General features: G+C 40.2%; 1 protein-coding gene across 17 annotated transcripts in view; it reads left to right on the top strand.

Moving 5' to 3' along the window:
• The first annotated feature begins 2428 nt into the window (after nucleotides 1-2428).
• Nucleotides 2429-20136, top strand: part of ROBO2 (roundabout guidance receptor 2) — an 830881-nt gene continuing 813173 nt past the window's right edge. For all 17 annotated transcript variants that reach the window (XM_081858429.1, XM_081858421.1, XM_081858427.1 and 14 more), the window contains exon 1: nucleotides 2429-2570. In XM_081858429.1, the coding sequence (XP_081714555.1) occupies nucleotides 2444-2570 (127 nt within the window). In that variant the 5' untranslated portion in view covers nucleotides 2429-2443. The remainder of the gene's footprint in view (nucleotides 2571-20136) is intronic.

The raw sequence follows: 20136 nt of genomic DNA, 5'->3' as shown, positions 1-20136 counted from the left end.
GGCCTTCTATTGAAGGCTTAATAATAATAATAATAATAATAATAATAATAATAATAATAATAAAAAACAATAATAACAACAACAGCAACATCAGCAACTACACACTTACCACACATGCCACACACATATGCAGACACATTCAGACAAACATAGCCACACATATTCAGACACACATATGGTTTTCTGGGGTGGAAAATTAAGGAAGGGACGCTCTCTTCTTATCTTTTAAAAGGGCCTCTACTCCCTTATTGGGCACTAACACTCCAAGAAGACCTTTGCAAACAGGAAACAGACTTCCCACCTGTTTCCTGGGGTATAAAACCTTGCAGTGCTGCTATTATTGCAGGAACCTCTCCTTTCTGTTCCCTGAGCTACCTGGGAGGCAAAAAGGCCCCATTTAAAAATAAAAAGTGGCACTCAACTTGAGGACTGAAAACATTTTGGAAATCTAGAAATACCAGAAAACCTATTTGGGAGGTCTTGGAGGACCACATAGAAATGCTTTGGGGGACAGATATAGGCAATGGGTAGGGTTAGCCACCTCTGATCTAGGTAGAAAAATGTAAGCTGAAGATAACGTCCTAGATCTGAAAACGTTGATGGCTGTAATGCAATATTAGAAGTAATGTCCTTGGTGGAAGAGAGAAGTCTTTCTGTTCCACTTCAAGATTTGGTTAAAAGCTGGCCACGTAATTTTAGATGCATGATTTGGATATTTTAAACTATTATCCCATTCTCTATTCAATGACATGACACTTTTATTTCCCTAATTTACATCCATAGGAATTTTTTCTAATAGAATTGGCACACATATGCATCTTCCTATATAAATAAAAATGTAAGTCTGTTGTTATGCAGCAGTTTGTGTGGCCACCAATAGGTGGCTACACCAACTGCAGTGTGATGGCAAGCAGCATGGGCAGCAGGTGATCTAGGCAAGCTGTTTAACATGAGGGGAGGCACTTCACAGAGCAGTATGGCAAACTGCTCTGTGTGTAGCACTCCCCCCCCCCCAATTAAACATGGTTTTAATTTTACATGCACAGAGACACACACTACCTGCTTTAAATATGTAATTTTATATCCAACCCTATCAACTAGTTCCACTCTAGGGTGTCATGAAGAACCACATAGCTATATATTTTCAACTACTTATCCCAAAAGTGTGACCGAGGAATGTGAAATTGAAAATATCTACACTACATGCACACTTTTGGGACGGAAACATCTTTTATGAAAAGTTCAAGTTCTTTGAACTTTTTCCCACTGGAAAGCTTTGGAGTTGGGGGGTAGGCTAAGTTCAAACAAGATTATTACTTAATTAACTAGGAGCGGTTATTTGGCCACAAATGGAGAAGGAATCTTTTGTGGGGGTTTTGCTGCAACTTCTCCCTAAATATATGGATGCAGACTGTGTTTTCACCTCACAACCTGTTTTATAAAAGCATAGGGACAAGCAATATCAAAACATAAAACCAACAGACCAGAATCTTAGTAGCTGTATAGCTTTAACAGGTCTGATTGTGTGTGTGTGTGTGTGTGTGTGTGTGTGTGTGTGTGTGTGCTCTTTACTTTCTTTTAAAAAAATCCAGAAGCCTGTACTTTTCCATCTCATAAATATTTCAGATAAATCTATGAATAATTAGTGCAACAAAGATTAAATCTTCTTCTAAAGATGCACAGTGAATGAAGTAAAGCACTGCTAACATGCAGCTAAGTCTTGAGCATTTATACAGTCTGAAGCAGGAAATTTCTCGCACACAATAGAGATTAAACACACTCGGTGCATACAGTATTCTCCTCAGCATTCTGAATTGGGACTATGGCGTAGCAGTTGTTGTCTTGAGCAGGTTTTTCTTGATGATTTTCAAGCCCGGTGTTACCTACCCAAGTGGCAGTGACACCAGCTTTCACCGAAGCCTTATTACTCTTAAAAGAGCAATTTGGTTGGTTGCACGGCTATTAGGATCAGACAGCCAAGCTTAAAGCTGTCAGTACAACTGCTTCTCATCTGTTCTCTCTCTCTCTCTTTTTTCTTTCTCTCACCCCCCACAATCCTGACATCTTTTCTCTGTTCTGCTGGACACAGGCATTACTGTTTTTATCATTTTCAATCACGCTCACACTGAAAGCTGACGAATATATTCCCACTGAAGCCAAAGTGAGGAGCACGAAATTCTTTTATAGCTCCTATAGTAGCAGCAGCAACAGCAGCAGCAGCAGCACTAGCTGCATGTTCTGTGTGGGAAAAGCTGGATCACAGAGAGATGTGGCGTTCCTCAGGGCTACTTCACTAGATATTACTTCAGAATGGCAAAGCCGCTCCGTGTACTGATTTTTCAATGATTAATGACTCCTTTCCAAGCAAAGACTGAATGGAGAAAGTGAGGGTAAAGATGTAAGGGGTGGGGGAGAGAAGACCTGTGGAAAATAACTTGCGGAAATGTTATCATCAGAGAGACAGAGGGAAATTACAATGCTTGAACTTCTTTTTATTTTGATGCTGCTCTTCTCTGGACCAACTCTAAGCAAGCTAAGTAGGACTAAATCAGGCAAACACTGGAAGGGTGGTAAGTGATAAAAGTTTTATAAGGAATGTCAATCAGAAACCCTGAAAAGCAAACAGGGCTTATATTTGATTTCTTGGTAATAAATATATTTTTTTGAAATGGTTGAGGTTTTAATTAGTGTCTAGATTTCAGATAAATTCTGAATGGAATATAGAATTGAATCTAATGTGTTGCTTGTACATTTTCCTGTGTAAAGCCTTTCCTTCCAAAAGGGAAGTATGGACTTAAATAAGCATGAATGCATAAGAGATTTTGGCATATCTGGATAAAGCTTTTGCCATGTACATATTCTAAACAGGTGATTTAGAAATTGGTGTACTTGTGATTGTGATAGCATTGTTTGCTTGTTTCAGAATGGATATGGGAGAGGGGGAAGGGAGAGGGGGTACAGATGCTTGTGTCTATGCTGCCTGTAAAGGCACTGTAGGCTCCCGAGATTGACCTGTTTTATATATATAGGTACTTCATTCTGTTCAATGTACACATTATTAGTACACATTATGAAATTGTTGGGCAGACATTTTTCAGAACATGACTGTTATGGAAATGCAGTGCCAGCATCACTAATGGACTGGCTGACTGTATCAGTGTTGATGTGTTAATAATGAATAATTGCATTAACTTTATTGAATTTATTTTATTGTGCTAAGAAAAAAAAAACCTTTTACGGCTTTTGAAGGCTGCAATCTATTTCTTTCCATACTCATAAACTCAGGAGGATATGTATGCTATTTGTGCTGTTACAGTTCACTAAATATTAATTTTGCTAAAGTTTGCTTTGTTTTGCTTCTGGAAAGTAATAAATTGATATCTATGGGAAAACATGGAATAAAAATAGTTGATAGTCAAATAGTAAATGAATATCAATGATTTGGGGGGGGGGGAGTGGTTGTAGCAGATGCTAGACAGTATTCACCTTCTCTTTCACCCCAGATGTTTCTTGATATTGTTGATTGGAAGCACCCCAGGACTTGTGCACCTTTCCAATTGATCACTGCTTCAATAGCACTTTCTGGTTTTTTTATACTGTCAGTGTTGTGATCTGAGGTTAAAGAGTAACATCAACATTAAGAAGAAGTTTTAATAATTCATCACAACATCTCAGCAGGAGACTCTCATCCCATCCCTCCCCCCCCCCCATCTCTCATTGCATGAAAGACTTTACAAACCATCCACGTGCTGTATCTTCAAGGGAAAAGTTCCAGCAGGAAATTAGCCTGAAATGTGTAAAGCACAAGGTAGCCAACAGATTATGAATCTGTCTTCTTTTGCTTTTGCTTTATTTCATTGAAAGTTGTGGCAGGTGAACATGACTGGCTTGCTTATGACATGTTTTATTTTTCTTCTTATGTGTACTTGATACCTGTGCAGAAGAACTTGCTGTACTTCCTGCTTGCCAGTGTCAATGGAGGCAGGGAATGTGGTTCATGAAATGCAGATGATGTGAAGCTGAGTTGTGACAAATGCCTACAGTGAATTTGCAAACTAATTATGTTAGCTAAATAGATAAGATCCCTGCCTTCTCTGGGAGCTATAGGTTTCTCCACGCAGGCACATCATCATATCACCTCCACTACATGAAACAAACTTTCTCTCATGGTCACTCAATAATGATATGGTTGATAAATGAGCAGAAACGCCTAAACTGCCCCTTGATGGTTGTGGCAAGGTGGAAAGCAGAGTGCACATCCCTGCTTGGTTTATAAAAGCTTGTGTCCTTATTAGTTGTTTCTTGATTGTGTGCAAAAGGTCAACTGACTGTTTTGCTGTGAATAAAGTTTCCAGTTTCACAAGCCACCACTCAAGGCATATTGTGGATGTTTCTGGCAATGTCTGACAATGGCAAGTTAGGCATTGGATAAATGCCTTGTATCTCATTCGTAGGAGAAGCTGAGATGAGCATAGGGAAATAAGAGACTGCCATAAGCAGAGTACTTGTTCATGAACGGATCCTTAGGTATGAAACTGAAGTGCTTTGCTTTGGCTATACAAACATTTGGTAACAAACATGTACTGTACAGTTTTCAGAAGTTATATGGACCCTATACAGAGGGAATGCAATGATAGAACAGATTACATTAGATTCATTAGACAGGATAGAGAAGAGGGAAGAAAGAATATTCAAAACTGACATGTCTGTTTGGGAAATATATTTCTCTGTATTCTCCGCCACTTCCACTTTGGCTCTAGAAATCTGGGAAACCCATGAGCACATGGGTTTTGTAAACATTTGTACTTGCACAAACATGTTAAGATACTGAAAGTTCCACAAGTGACAAAGAACCTGTCAGGCTTTTTCTTTGTTGGCTCACATCTTATCTGTGGTTTTGTTGTTGGTTCTCTGTCTCCCAACAAGGTACTGATTTTTCCAGTAGTATCAGGGGACAACATGTTTACTACTCATAGTTTGTTTCTTGTTCTGAATACATGGTAAGTACCAACTGTTCTAAATGCTCAACATTTTGTTGTCAGTTACTGTTGTTGAAAGAGGTGCCTTAGTTCTTCTAATAGTTCTTTCCAGCAGTTAGTACCAAGAAGAATTACACTTGCACAAAACAATATAGGTATGATAAAATATTGTTTTATTTGAAGTCTGGCTTGATGAATAAGGATCTGCCAGCAGCATAAGTAAGAGCTGCTGCAGCATGTGTTTCCTCCACATCTTTCCAGTAATGTTAGAAGGTCCAGGGCACATGGGAGCAGACCATAAAATGATTCCTTCACACATAATTATTGTCTTATATTGTAGAATAAGGACGCGGGTGGTGCTGTGGTCTAAACCACTGAGCCTCTTGGGCTTGCCGATCAGAAGGTCGGCGGTTCGAATCCCCGTGTCGGGGTGAGCTCCCATTGCTCGGTCCCTACTCCTGCCAACATAGCAGTTCGAAAGCACGCCCAAAAGTGCAAGTAGATAAATAGGTACTGCTCCAGCAGGAAGCTAAATGGCATTTCCATGTGCTGCTCTGTTTTGGTGTTTTGTTGTGCCAGAAGTGGCTTAGTCATGACCCAGAAAAACTGTCTGTGGACAAACACCAGCTCCTTCGGCCTGTAAAGCGAGATGAGCACCACAACCCCAGAGTCGTCTGCGACTGGACTTAACTGTCAGGGGTCCTTTACCTTTATTGTATGATAGGAAGTTCTGGCACTGATGGGAGCCACAGGTGCTGCCAAATCACCTGGCTTCTACTTTGGGCCCTAAACAACATGGGCCCAAAGGCTTGTATTCAATGCAGCACTAAGTAACCATCCCATTAGTGCAAGGATTTTCACTTGTCAGCAGGACTTCCCCCACTCTCCTCTTCCTGTGCTTCCCCAAATCTGGGAGTTCTTACAACCCCATGGAGCAGATTTGGGGACATAGATGTGCATAGCACACTTCCTCAGGGTGTGAAGCCAGAGAATTTGTCTTTGTGGAAGAGGAGATAACAGCGCTCAGGGGAAATTACCTTGGCCCCACTTGGAGGGCTCATTCTGTTGCCTGAGGTTTTGCAACAATTCAGGGCCCCCATGTTTGCACACCACAAAAGCAGTCCCTCACCATCACAGATCTCTCTCCACAAAAGGTGGCAAGCAGTAGACTCTTTGCAAGCAAACTAAAACACACTCCCACCTTTGTAGGAACATCTATCCCATCTTCCTTCAGCCTCTTCACTGTGCTAGCACTCATGGCTTGGATAGAGGTGGGCACCATAACCTGCTTGAGGTTGTGGGGCACATCTCATTGGAAGACATAGAGAAGTAACCTGGTTGCCATGCTGTAGCTAGTACTCTACTACAGCTGAAAAAAGGTCAGGGACTCACAAAGCCACATTTTTAAAAGACATTAATGTGTGTCTGGGCACACCTGGCACACCCTGTACACATGCTTATATTTGGAGAGTGCATGGGGCAAGTGTGGAGAAGGGGAAGAAGTCCAGATGAGCAAGTGGAAATCATTTTCATGGTTCCCCCATGCCCCAGAGGTTCAGTTCAGCTTTTCTAGGGCCTGAGTCTTTAGTGTTGCAAGCCTTGTGTCTGGAAGAAAACACCTCCGCTTTCTTTTAGGTGCTTTTTAAAAACATAAACAATATCCTAGACAGTTCAGACAGGCTCTGTTGAACTGGATTGTTTTTGTGAACCAACCATTTTTTATCAACATGTTACTAATGCTTTTACCAATGCTGTTGTCATTAGATTACATTTTTCTGTTGTGTGCTATTTTGCTGTATTTCCTGTGAGAGCCTGGTTTATAAATATTTAAATAAATAGTGCTGAAGGAGCCAGGTGATGGGGAAGGAACCACACTGCAGCATCTCCTTTCTTGCTAAGATAACTGTGCACTACTTTTACAAAGCAGTTGCCCTGAACATTGTCTGGATGCTGCTGTTGTAAAGAATTCAAACTGTTCCTTCTTAACTTATATGTATGAATATTCAGTTATGTAGGGGACATATCCTAGGATGTTGTGTATTGGCCCCAAATCTTTTTTCTGAGTGCCCTGGGTGTTTCTGGGTAGGTAGTGAACTCAAGGGAAATAGAACTGTGATGTGCTTTTGGATTCCAGGTAGGCTATTCACTTAGAAAAATTGATTGATTGATTGATTGATTATTTATTATTTTATTTAGAGGTCACTTAGAAAGTAATAAATGGGGGCAATTAAAGAGAAAAGTGAATTTATTTGGAATAGGATCTCTTGGGGAATTGATTGAGATAAATGAAGTGTAAAGCATTTAGGGTGATCTAGAATGGAGTGCAAATTAATTCAGGGCTTGTGCCCTGCATCTTTTAAGTACACTGCTAGATATATCTGATCTTGAGATTCATCATAATAATCTATGGAAATCACATCTACTTCTTTCATATTGTCAAATCTTTTCTCAGTATGCACATAAAGATTTGATGTGGGTTGGAAATGGATACAGTGGATTTACATGCATATAAAGAGAAGATGTGAAGGCCAAATTGGCCAAATGCCATGAGAAAATTGGGCATCTATTGACAACTAGTAGGCCATTGAGAATATCAGGTAGGTATTACTGAGGAAGTTGGGAAAGTGCTAGTCTTTACTTTTGTTCGGCATACTGTACACAATTAATAATTTGTTAGAGGGAAAGCTGAAGTTGTTCCTGCTGGCTCCACCCTCAGGCTCCACACAGGTATATTGTGTAGGCTTCCTATACATTATCCAAGGCCTCAAAAATTCGAAGGTACAGATAGCACCAGGGAGATTTGTCAGGTACTAAACAGTAGCTAGAAACATTACAACTTCTTTCCATCTATAATTTTTTTCCACCTACAAATCCAGGTGGAAATCCAGCAAGTCATTAGACATTTAAAAGAGAAATGTTGCTGTAGTAATAGTTACCCTGTGAAAAAGTAGCAGTTTACTTCCACATTACTTTCAGTAGTAAGATACAGTTTAATCTCAGCTGCAACAATTTTCATGTCTTTGTCTGACATGAAATACTATACTATACAAATACTATTGCTAAAGAACCTATGTATGCAAAAGCCACAATGCTATTCATCAGAATTGATGTGTAGTTAGCATGACTTATTTTAAAGAGAGAGCTTCATATCAGGAAGCATCATTATTATTTATCAGAGAAAATCATACCTGCTACTGGTTTATCACCAGATAGTTATCCATAATATATCTGCAGTAAAAAAAACCTTGGGCCACAGTTTTCGGTACATGTGTGAGTTAAAGGAGCACCATTTGTCCAAGTTGCAGTATCTGTGTAAAGTTTATACAGCAACCGATGGGCAAACTGCTTTTTTCCAGTTAACAGTGCTTACATTTTGACTCTTTTCTTGGCTCCTTTTAGTACAACTCCTCCAGCTGGAACCCAACCTCTTCTATACCAAAGTATATCTAGGATTGTGTGGCCTTGATTCCCATTTTTTGATCCTGTCCATTCTTTCCATTGCTTTTTCTTTCTGGGTATAGAATGTTGCCCTTTACAATGCAGTACAATTCATAGGTCCCAGTGTCTGTTGTCCATTATCTTATTTGCAATGCCACCTTCCATTGAATTCCTATTTGTATTTGCTTGCAGTGGTTGCTGTTAAAAAAAACACCCACACATCCCCAAAAATTACTTGTCAGAAAGTAGATTTGTAATTCTGAAGAGAAGATTCTTAAATTAGAAGCTGAGCAAATTCATTATGGGAAAATAGATGTGAGGAAAGAAGCTTTGGAACAGTTGTGAAGTATTGTCAACATTAGAGAATCAGCAGGCAAAACCAAAGTTTCTTAATTAGCACTACAAATAGAATGAACCCATGGAAATTGCCTGTTAAATGTTCTAAGAGATCAGATATTCAGAGATATTAAAATGCTGGCTCTTTTTTTGGGGAGGGGGAATCTGGTTTTTGTTTTGATTTTACGTAAGTGATTTTAAATGTGAACCGCCCTGAGACCTTCAGATATAGGGCGATATAGAAATAAAATAAATAAATAAATAAATAATCATAATATTCCAAATGATGAACTACCCCACATGCATTTTGAGGTGCCTAAGAAAGCTTTGTGGATATTTTGGCTTTCCCCTTTTTAGTAATTTTTTTAAAAGGCAGTTACGGTACATTAACTTCTAAATACCATTGATTTTAGACTCTTAACAACTCAAAGAATTTTCTGATAAATACTCAAGGACCACATTATAGCTTTTAAAAGCCATTTGTAAACACTCTAGGAATTCTTTGGAAGAAGGGAATGAAACTTTGGTTTCATGGTTTAATCTTTAAAACCATTTTTTTTAAAAAAAAAAAGAGAAACAAATCGTAAGTAATGCTAACCTTTTTGTTATTCCATCATTACTCTTCTGAATGCCATGCAAATCCTTTTACCCACAAGCCCATTATAAAATGCTTTTTCTAAGCATTATGCATCTTTCAGACAGTTTTTGTAGATCAGGTGTGGGGAATTTTGGTCCTCCAAATACTTCATGAACTACAGCTACTGCCAGTCCTAGGAAGCATGGCCCCAGATTATGGGATATGTAGCTCAGCAACATCTGGAAGGCCAAAGGTTTCCACACTTGCTGTAGATACTTTGTATGAGCTGTCTGGAAAAGAACCTGATGTTGGGAAAGATTGAGGAGAAGGGGATGACAGAGGACAAGATGGTTGGATGAGAAGCTGCTAACATGAGTTTGACCAAACTGCGGGAGGCAGTGGAAGACAGGAGTTCCTGGTGTGCTCTGGTCCATGGGGTCATGAAGAGTCGGACACAACTAAATGACCAAACAACAACAAGGATGCCATGATAAGCTGGCAGGAAATTGTGATGTTCTCACTAAATCCATAGCAGAGGAGCTGCCAAAGTAATGACTCAAGAAACGTCTAAATCAGGCATGGCCAAACTTGGCCCTCCAGCTCTTTTGGACTGCAACTCCCATCATCCCTAGCTAACAGGACCAGTGGTCAGGGATGATGGGAATTGTAGTCCCAAAACAGTTGGAGGGCCAAGTTTGCCCATGTCTGGTCTAAATAAAGAAACAATGGGAAGATCTGGGGGACACTATTCCTAGTTCAAGATGAAAACTTTAAAAACTGCTAGAATACACCATCAGACTACAAGCAAATTCTGATGGAGTCCACCCCCCCCATAAACCTGTAAAATAAATCTCAAGCCATGGGAATCACATTTTACAAGTTTTACAAGTTTAGGCTCTGTTATGCAAACGTGCAGGCAAAAGTATTCTGACATTTTTTGAAGGCATTTGGACTATATTTGGCACCTTGGTGGAAAATGAGTGATTGGTGAATAAAAGTGTGCTGAAGGGTCTGGGCACAGAATGTCTGAAAGGAGAAACTAGGATGTTACTGGTAGCATTCAAATTCCATGGTTCTGCTCCTCCAAACTAGAAACTAGTGTGTTTATATCCTCCTTACTAACTAATGCTGCCTAATAAATGACTTCCTGGGTTAATCAAACCATAGTTTGTCATTCTGTGGTTTCAGCAAGTGCTCACACCCCAGATAGCAACCACAGTTTGATCCTGGTATGTTTTCCAGCTTTTATTTGCTTGTTCAAACCATAGCTTGTCAGTTAAGACAGACTATAGTTGGATTATGTTAGCAAGTTTTTACTAAGCCACACATGAGGAGAGATTGCTTGGCTCATTTCCAAAATATGTCTGAATGTAGCCACTATGTTAAAATGGAAAAAGATGTATATGTTGCATATGCTTTCAGCCATGCAAAATACAGTGGTTTATGTTGAATCCGTGCTAGGTTTTAGCAGAAAATGATATTTTGTGAAGAATGATATTATTTGCAAAATAAAAGAGTAATCTTTACTATGCCTATGTAATTTAGCATATGAATTTACAACACTGAATTTTTTGGGGGGGGCGGGGGGGGGGGAGATGTGTGATTTTTTTATTTTTACTGTGAAACATTTAAAGCATCATGCTAGCAAAAAGCAGCTCTGTGGCTTTTCAATATGTAGTAATAGATTGTCTGTGGTAGGGAAAGCTCAGACATCCCAAATCAGCTGACTTCACTGTGGTAATGAATATTTGTGCAAAGCCACCTTACTCTGAAGACTTATTTGAGGTCTGAATGCTTGAGACACAGAGTTACTGCCACTTTGATTGCCTTTATGTATAAATTAATTCGCTAAGCATGTCTCAAAATCAGGTTATTCTAATTGGCTAAATTTTCTTTTTAAAGATTTCTTTTATTATAGTTCTGTGTTTGAATATGCTTCCTTTTCTGATTGTCTGATTAAATTCTGAATCCTTTTCTATGTACATTTGAGGAAGATGTGACCAAGAGGCTAATTCTTCCTGCTTAAATGGTAATGAGCTTTGACCCTATAAGCTTTGAATTCAGAATTATAATTTGGAAAGTTATGGTGTGTGTTTGCAGAAACTTTAGTAAATATGCTGTGTGCAAGAGCCTCAAAAGCTCAACGTGCAAGTAATCAAGATTTTTGACGGTTTATACATGAGTTTTTGTTCAGAGTAATCTGGAAGTGTAAATGATTTCACAATATGAAATGCATATGATTCACTAATTAGGAAGGTTTGTAGGACCTGGATTTGTATCGAATAGGGTTTCTGATGGCTAGCTTTAAATTGGAGCATTTGACTGAACTTCCAGGCTTCTTCTTTTTCAATCTTGGCTTCAGTGGTTGTCAGTTGACAAAGGGATTCAGTGTGGCGTTTGTGAGAATTTAAATGTACTAACACATGAAAGCAAAGAGTGGTTCTCCTCATAACAGTGGTGATTTTTGTAAAAAGTGAATGTTACACAGCAGAAGAGGACAAATGGACTTTGTCTTTCTGGAACTAACATGACGCTTGTCTGTTCACTTTATAATCCATTCTATCCTGTCAGCATATCCTTATGCATGCATTTAAAGCCCCACACAATTATAACGATGTGAGGTTTGAGTAGAAATATGGTAGCTGCCTTCTCTGTCACATCCCCATCGCATATCTCCACTGCCCTTCACTTGTTGGAAGGCAAAGGTCTGCAGCAGGAGGCTTGCTTTACTCAGGTCCCTAGCTTGTGTAAATTAGATTCCTGCAGAGACACACTGCATTTTTATTGATAGCATCAGTGTATCATCATTAACCCTCTAAACATGCTAGTTAAAGCACCAGATCTGCTCTGTAAGAGCTATTCCATTCAGGGGGAACTCCTCACAAGTACACTAATTTGTTCAAAACACCTTTTTAAGTGTGACCATTTCTGCATGATAAAAAATGGCTGAGTTCTGGTTCCACCAGCTTCTGCTTCATTTTCTTGACCACCCACGCTTTAAGGACAAAGATAAATACAGGCATTTGAGTAATATGAAACTAAGGGTTTATAAAGGGTTTATAAAGGCTCCTTACATTGAATAAGGGACTTAATGAAAGGCAGATAAGGGGTTGTTGTTGTTGTTTTTGGGGGGTTGTTTGGTTGGGGTTGTTGCGCATGCACGTCCTGTGATAGAGCGCTCCTGTGCATGCACGAAGTATGCAGACCGCTCCTGCACGCTTCTGGATTTGCCGCATTCGTAACCAGAAAAAAACGCAACATGAAGCAAACGCAACTCAAGGTATGTCTGTATAAGACAGCAAGGGTGAGTTTATAGTGAATCCCGGCACCTCTTTTTTTCTAGAAAAATAGCACTGCTCTCTCCTGTATTTTTATGGGCAGAATCCAAAATAAAAATTACATTCTTTCATTGGTTTCAGTGGGCAAGGTTTAAGCATGTTTAACTCTCCTGTTAAAATAATTAAGCTACCATCCTGGCTCTACAAGAGCCAAGGCACAAACCAAAGAATCACAGCATAATAGGATTGTAGACTTGGAAGGTATCCCAAGGGTCATCTAGTCCAACCCCTTGCAATGCATCCATGGTAGATGACCATCCAACCTCTGCTTTAAAACCTCTAATGAAGGAGAGTCCACAACTTCCCAAAAGAGTCTGTTCCACTGTTGAGCAGCTCTTAGATCAAGTCAATTTGGGTGTGTTTTCATTTCATAAAAGGGGAGGGTCGGTTCTTGCTTCAGTTTTTTGTACAGCCCTACAGAAACTGAGCAAGAAGTATCTTCCTTCATTCTATAACTTTATCAAGAAGTAGAAAATCTATTCTTAAAAATAAAAAAAACTAACATGTAATTTTGCCACAACAGTGAAGCTTTCTATAAAACTGGGTAGGGTCTGCCAACACTATGAGCAACTCTTAAACTCCCCTAGCATTACTGTGTGGAGCTGCAGTCTGTAGTACAAAGGATGCAATATTGTATCAACCAGCCTCAGCACACCTCTTTCTGTGCCCCAGTTATCAGGTTTGCACCACACCAGTAGAGACATCTTCAGCCTGAGACACAGCAGATGCCTCATAGCATCCACCAAGGCACCACTCTTCCTCTCCTCATTTCCCATGCATCAACCTCTTGCTGCTTTAAACAGCGGACACACCTAGGCCCTTCTAGGCCATCTTTCCCCCACTATGTCTTGCTGCAACAAACATAAGGTCCTTCCTCAAAGTTAGGCACTGAGGGAGAGATGGCTCCAGAGAGTGTTGTTGTTGCTGCTGCTGCTGCTGCTGCTTTAAAGTTTCAAATTGCTTTAAAGTAGCAAGTGTTCACACTTTAAACAGTAACACTTTTGTGCCACATCATCCAAAATGCCTCACTGAGTCTGAAGACCCTGTTGAGACTGAGTGACCTCAGGAGGAGTTGTAGCAAAGTTGTGACATCACTCGTAGAGTTGTGTGCAATGGGATAATGATGCTGACATCAAAAGGCAGCAGCCAGAGAGCAAGTGGAACGGTAGCAGGTAGGCCTCCAGTTGGCTGGGGCAGGAACACCAATCTACTTCCCCTTCTTATCCACAGTCGGAGAGGGAATAGCTCACCTTGGTGAACTGGAAATTCAGCCCAGGCCAAGTGCTTCCCATACTCTAGTTGTCTAGGTCCCTAGATCTTAGGGATTTTCGTTAATTTTTTTCAACCCAACGGTCCTCAAATGCATTTCCACCTTAAGCCATCCTTCTGAGCACTCTGAGAGCTTGGAAGGGGATTTGTGCTGAACCCCAGATACTTTGGGGTGGATCCAATAGATCACTTCTTTCAAAGGAAGGATTCTTCATTTGATGGAGAAAGTATTTTTCCACTGGATGAAGTTAAGTTTTGTTCCAATACTTTCTCTGAGTGCAGATTATTATCTATAATTACTCTTATGATTTAAAGACCAATGATACACCATATAGACTAGCCCCTTGCCTGGCAGGCACCAATTGGGAAGTACTATGGGTCACATCCTCAAAGCTGAAAGGCCAGCAGTGGTATGTTAACCATGATTCAATAACTGTCCTTTGTGCAATCCAGCAACATGCTGACAATTGCTTTTAATTTGCAGCATGAGTGGAATTCTTGGCTGTGGGGGTTAGAACACTCTCCAGGTGATAGAAAAAGTGTGCTGAATTAACCTACATATAGATTCCATAAAGAGTCCATTTGAAGAACTATATACTACCATGGTGCTTTTGATGGCAGGGAAAATGTTATTCTCCACTGCCATTGTTTGTACTCAGTGATGTTTAGTGGAATTGTTCCTGTTGCAAAATGCCTTATTGCATCTCAGTTCCACTCATCTGAAAGAATATATGTTGGTATCTTTCTGCCGTTTCAGTGGAAAACATTTTGTAGTGGCTTTTCTTTTCCTTTCTTTTCCTAAAAAGGCATTTTGACTGATTTTGCTTCAAATGGGCCACAAACCATTCCATTCCAAACTGGAGAGAGGCAACTGCCTTGGGCAAGCATTGTCCAGGCTCAGCTAGGTTGAGGGAAAGCCCCAGGTGAGCTGGGCCAATCCAATATCTGCCTCAAACTCACTTTGTCTCAGCAGGTGTTGGATCTGGATTGTGCCTTTCTGAAGGGGGAAAATATTGGTTAAAGCCTGGTTAAATAATTTCAAACTTTCTTTCTTTTGTACACAAATTTCAATGCTGGTAATTCAAAGAAAAAGATAAACATTAAATGGGTGTACATAGTAAAATCAACATAATAGAATGACAGGTAAAAACATAAAAATACAAACATCAGAAAACCATAGAACTATGCCACTATTTATTTATTTATAAACAAACAAACAAACAAACAAACAAACAAACAAATAAATAAATAAATTTCTGTACCTGCAAACCAAGGTATTTGATTCTGCCCAACTTGCCAGTGTTAGGTAAATAGTATGGTTCCAGCTCAGCAGCAGGCATTCCTGTGTAAGTCAGACATTTGGGCTTCTAGCCTGACTTTGATACTACAGCAACTTTGAATAAGTTGAATGGACTAGTTCTCAGTGAATTAGTTATTGGTATTGAGCAAGTTGTGGAGATGTTTTTAAACAGGATAGCGTATTGAACTTAGTTGGTCTCTAAGGTGCTACTGGACAAAATTTTTATTTTTATTTATTTATTTCGACTGCATCATACCAACACGGCATCCTACCTGAATCTAGAGCCAGTTCCTGTCTTTCTTGTCTTGTTAGTCCCACAGTATTAAGTGGTTGAAAATTATTTTTATTTCCAATTCCATTGAAGTTATCCTAAGAAGTTTCATAACCTTTCATTTTATCACTGCTATTGTTTAATAGCAATATAAAACCACTGGAGGTGATTAAAATATTAAAATATGCTGAATAACACCATACAGTACTCTGGTCTAGAAGTAATGCTTTGGGAGGCTGAATTGGGGTTTGTATTTGACTAAATGAGAGCCACAGTGAATCTAAACAACATAAGATGGAGGTTGTGGCTCATGTAACTGAGAGAGGATTTCCTTTCTAGAGATAAGTCATAGCCTTTTGAAATAACATAAGCAAAAGGAAATGGATTATTGATTCAGTCTAAAATTAACAGAGTGAAGGAGGAGTCTTTCTGCCTTTAGAATACCAAAGAATTTGATATGTTTTCTCTATATCATATTTAGTGCTTGTATCCAGTTTATAAATTCACTTTTACAGCCAACACTGAATTGTCTCCCTTGGAAATGCTTACCTGTACTATAAAAAGCAAGGCTCTTGCAGAATAAGCTACATGCACTGCGAATATGGGATAATATCATGTATTATTCATGCAGATTTACAGTATCTGTATTACTCTTTCCCATCCCTTTACTAAACAATGAACACAGTAATTCCACTTTGCACGTAATGTAATATACAAAGTTGTTTTTGTTTTAAAGTGTGTTGTAAAAGTCAATTTTCTCAACATGCTTTGGTCCATCGGCAAAATCAAAAAAATATGATTGTATTTTTTCAAGAACAATTTTAGTGATAAGTTAAATTTACAACATCCATACATGAATGTACAAAGCAGAAAGCCAGGTTTGACATATCTTTTGGTTTAGAATGTGAGTTCAGGGGGTGGGGTAAGGATGTAGAAGATCTACTTTATGACAAGACCTCGATGTTGGGTTACTAAAAAAGTGGGCTTGGGGCAAGACCCATGCACTCTGCCAAGCTGCTCCTTCTGAACATCATTGGTTAGCTGCAATCACCCAAAGTTATTCTTACCTGCTTTGCCATGGAAACCCCACCTATAAGCTATAATAGCTTATAGAACCTCCATGCTCAGAGTCCGTATAACTCTACTGGGAGCAAGCAGAAGAAGAATATGGTTGTCTACATGCTGTGCTGGGTTGGCTGCTGTTGGAAAGAGAAGGTTTAGATTAGACAGAAATAAGTGCCTTAAGAAAAAAACCACAAATTGAATGCAGTGTAGGGGATGCGCATGAGCTCCAAACACCGAGCCACGCCTTTCATTTAACATTTGTTCCTGCAAAATGTATTTAAGGAAGTCAAATCAGTGAGGCCTCTGAGATCAGTGCTTTGTCAAGGTGCCTTGTCCAAGGTGACAAACAGAATACAAGGCAGAGGAAGGGCCAGGTACACAAGATGCAAGATACCTTTAATGCTTTTTTTTTTTGTCAGCTTCAAAAAGCATCTGGCTCATCACTGTTGGCAATATAATGCTGGGCTAGATCCAGCCACCCATATTGATGATCTGATCTACTAGAACTTCTACCACTGGCCACTACCCTTGCTGCACAGATAAGAGTTCATATTTCTCTGCTATTCTCCACTGTTGTATTGAGGGACAGGCAGAGATAGACTCTGGGGATCCTTGGCGCACCTGCAGCAGTATACTGTGCTGGATCTTTAGAACCCCCTTCGGTCCCCCCCCCAAAAAATTCAAAAGAATATAATAGTCCTGTTTGTTTGGACCAAATGGCTATCTAGGTCAGGATTCTGTTTCACACAGTTGCTATCCAGATGCCTATGGGAAGCCAACAAGTAGGGAATGAGCCATTTCCCATTGTTCCACATACAAGTTTGCAAGTGTGTAAGACTGCATCAGTGCGGGTTCCGACCTGGGAAGTCTAATTGCTGTGTACACTCACTAAATTAAACTTGCAATTAGACTTCATTATGGTCTGTCCAGATTAGCTTGGGAAACTGTGTATGAGATGGAAAGATTGATCATGTGTTTATGCTTCTGCAGCTCAACTTACATACGACACTCACCAGTCAAACCAAAGGTACCTTTTCCCTTCAAGGAGTGAAGGGAAGTACCGTATTTTTCGCCCTACAGGACACACTTTTTCCCCTCCAAAAATGAAGGGGAAATGTGTGTGCGTCCTATGGGGCGAATGCAGGCTTTCGCTGAAGCCTGGAGAGCGAGAGGCTTCGGTGCGCACCGACCCCTCTCGCTCTCCAGGCTTTAGGAAGCTATCCGCAAGCCTTGCATGCCCGGCGGGAGTTCCCCTCCGGAGGCCGCCCCATGCTTCGCGCTGGTGTCCGCAAGCCTGCAGCGCCCGGGGGAACTCCCCCCGGGCGCGCAAGGCTTGCGGGCTGCAGCCTGCAGTGCGGAGCACGGGGCCCTGGGCTTCGCGCAGGTTTCAGCAAGCCTGCAGCGCCCGGCGGGAGTTGCCGCCGGGCTCGTAAGGCTTGCGGCAGCCTGTTCTGGGGGCTGGGGTCGGGGGAAGCTCGGGCTTCCCCCACCCCAGCCCCGCGGCTGGGGGGGAGGAAATAATTTTTTTTTATTCATTTCCCCCACCCAAAAATGAGGTGTGTCCTATGGGCCAGTGCGCCCTATAGGGCGAAAAATACGGTATTCCTATTCAGAAGAATTCATAGGCTTATTAGCAATAATGGTCAGATACAGAGCTGATTTATGTACTATTGGAGTACCACAGGTGCTGATCCACATACATAGTTCTGCCCACATGGCTAGAGCAGATTATTTGGTTGCACACCATGCTAGAGAAAAAAGGATGTATATTATATATTTCTTACCCTGCTATACACTCTTCCATCATGGGAAATAGATGTGGTCATTACCCAATGTGGAAGAAGATCAGTTATGGAGGTGGCATGAATAATACCACTATAGCTAACATGTTAAATGGTATCCCACTTTCAAAACATTTGACAGAGTAGAAACTTTGAACATAGGAGCCTATATACTGAGTAGCATATGGAACCATACCTACTGAATGGGCTAAATTCAGAAATAATGCTTTCCTAGAATTGAATATATCTAATCACGTCTGTCTTTCTGTCAGGACGATGATGCTAAAATGGTCTTAAAACAACATCCCCTCACTTTGCATTAAAGCTCTGAGACCAGCACTCAGCTCTGTGCATTTTGAACTCTGTGCAATAAAAGTTTTAAGAGATAAGAAGCTTTTTCTATTTCAGGGTTGCCATTAGTCTGAATAATGCATAAACAAGGGGAAAGGTTTGAAGTACTACTGAGGATCACAGTATAGCTTCAATTAAATTATACATCATTATCACAGCTGCCAAGACTGTGGGATTTTGGCCTCATATATCACTAAATGTTCTATGTAGCTGTCTTGTCTAATTCTTTATTTCAAAGCAACCAACAACTCTCTTAGCAAAAGGGGGGAAATGAAGTTAAAAACCCAGTTTCAGAAACATGCAGGACATGGCATGGTTAATTATGATGGTATTTTGATGTGTCAACAATCAAGCACTAAGCGGGGGAAAGTTCAACCCTCTAGCATCAAAATAAAACACAAGGGAGAAATCAAACACTACTGAGTCGTGACATATTAGTTCTTGATTAAACAAAACACTGCATGCTGTCTCAGTCAGTGGAGCAGTATGCTTTATATCAGATAAGCAAGCCCTTTGTTAAACTCATGGTTATTATTCCATAATGTGCATTTTTCAAACTGCTCCTGCTTTGTCCAACACCATCCAGAACTACAAATTCAAGTGTTTATGATTAGTTGATAAAAATTAGATAGGAGGAATTGTTGATGATAAAATGGACAAATTGTTTTCCATGAGTGGAAACCATATTTTTTGTACCATCTATGCAATCCTGTTGATGGTATCATATGAATTGGTTATGCATTATAGCGCGATGGTGTATTATTCATACATCATTAATAGGTTTAATAAAGGGGGTGGGTGGCACTGTGGTCTAAACCACTGAGCCTCTTGCTTGCTGATTGGAAGGTCGGTGGTTCAAATCGGCATGACGGGATGAGCTCCCTTTGCTCTGTCTCAGCTTTTGCCAACCTAGCAGTTCTAAAGCACGCCAGTGCAAGTAGATAAATAGGTACTACTGTGGTGGGAAGGTTAACAGTGTTTCCATGCACTCTGGCTTCTGTCATGGTCCTCCGTACGCCAGAAGCAGTTTAGTCATGCTGGCCACATGACCCAGAAGGCTGTCTGTGGACAAATGCCGGCTCCCTCAGCCTGAAAAGTGAGATGAGCACCACACCCCATAGTTGCTTTTGACTGGATTTAACTGCCCAGAGGTCCTTTACCTTTATCAAATAGGTTTAATATTGCTAATTTTGGTGTGAATTCTGAGGCTTAAAGTATTGAAATCTGATAATACTTTGAGCACAGGATTGGGACTATGTAGTGCATACCTCCCTCCACACACTTTGTGTACAACAGTGGTGGAAATACTTCAGGCTTAGGGGATCTGTTTTGTTTTTCAGTTGAACCATAAGGTTTTACTGAATAAAAAAAAAATTGATCCCAGGAATTTGGTTTGAATAACAGAAATGAACAGAATTTTCAGTCCTTCCA

The sequence above is a fragment of the Podarcis erhardii genome, assembly GCF_964252035.2.
Source record: "Podarcis erhardii genome assembly, chromosome: 4".
In the NCBI taxonomy this organism is placed as follows: Eukaryota; Metazoa; Chordata; class Lepidosauria; order Squamata; family Lacertidae; genus Podarcis; species Podarcis erhardii.
The sequence above is the reverse complement of the archived record's forward strand: the minus strand, read 5'-3'. Positions and strand labels throughout refer to the sequence as shown.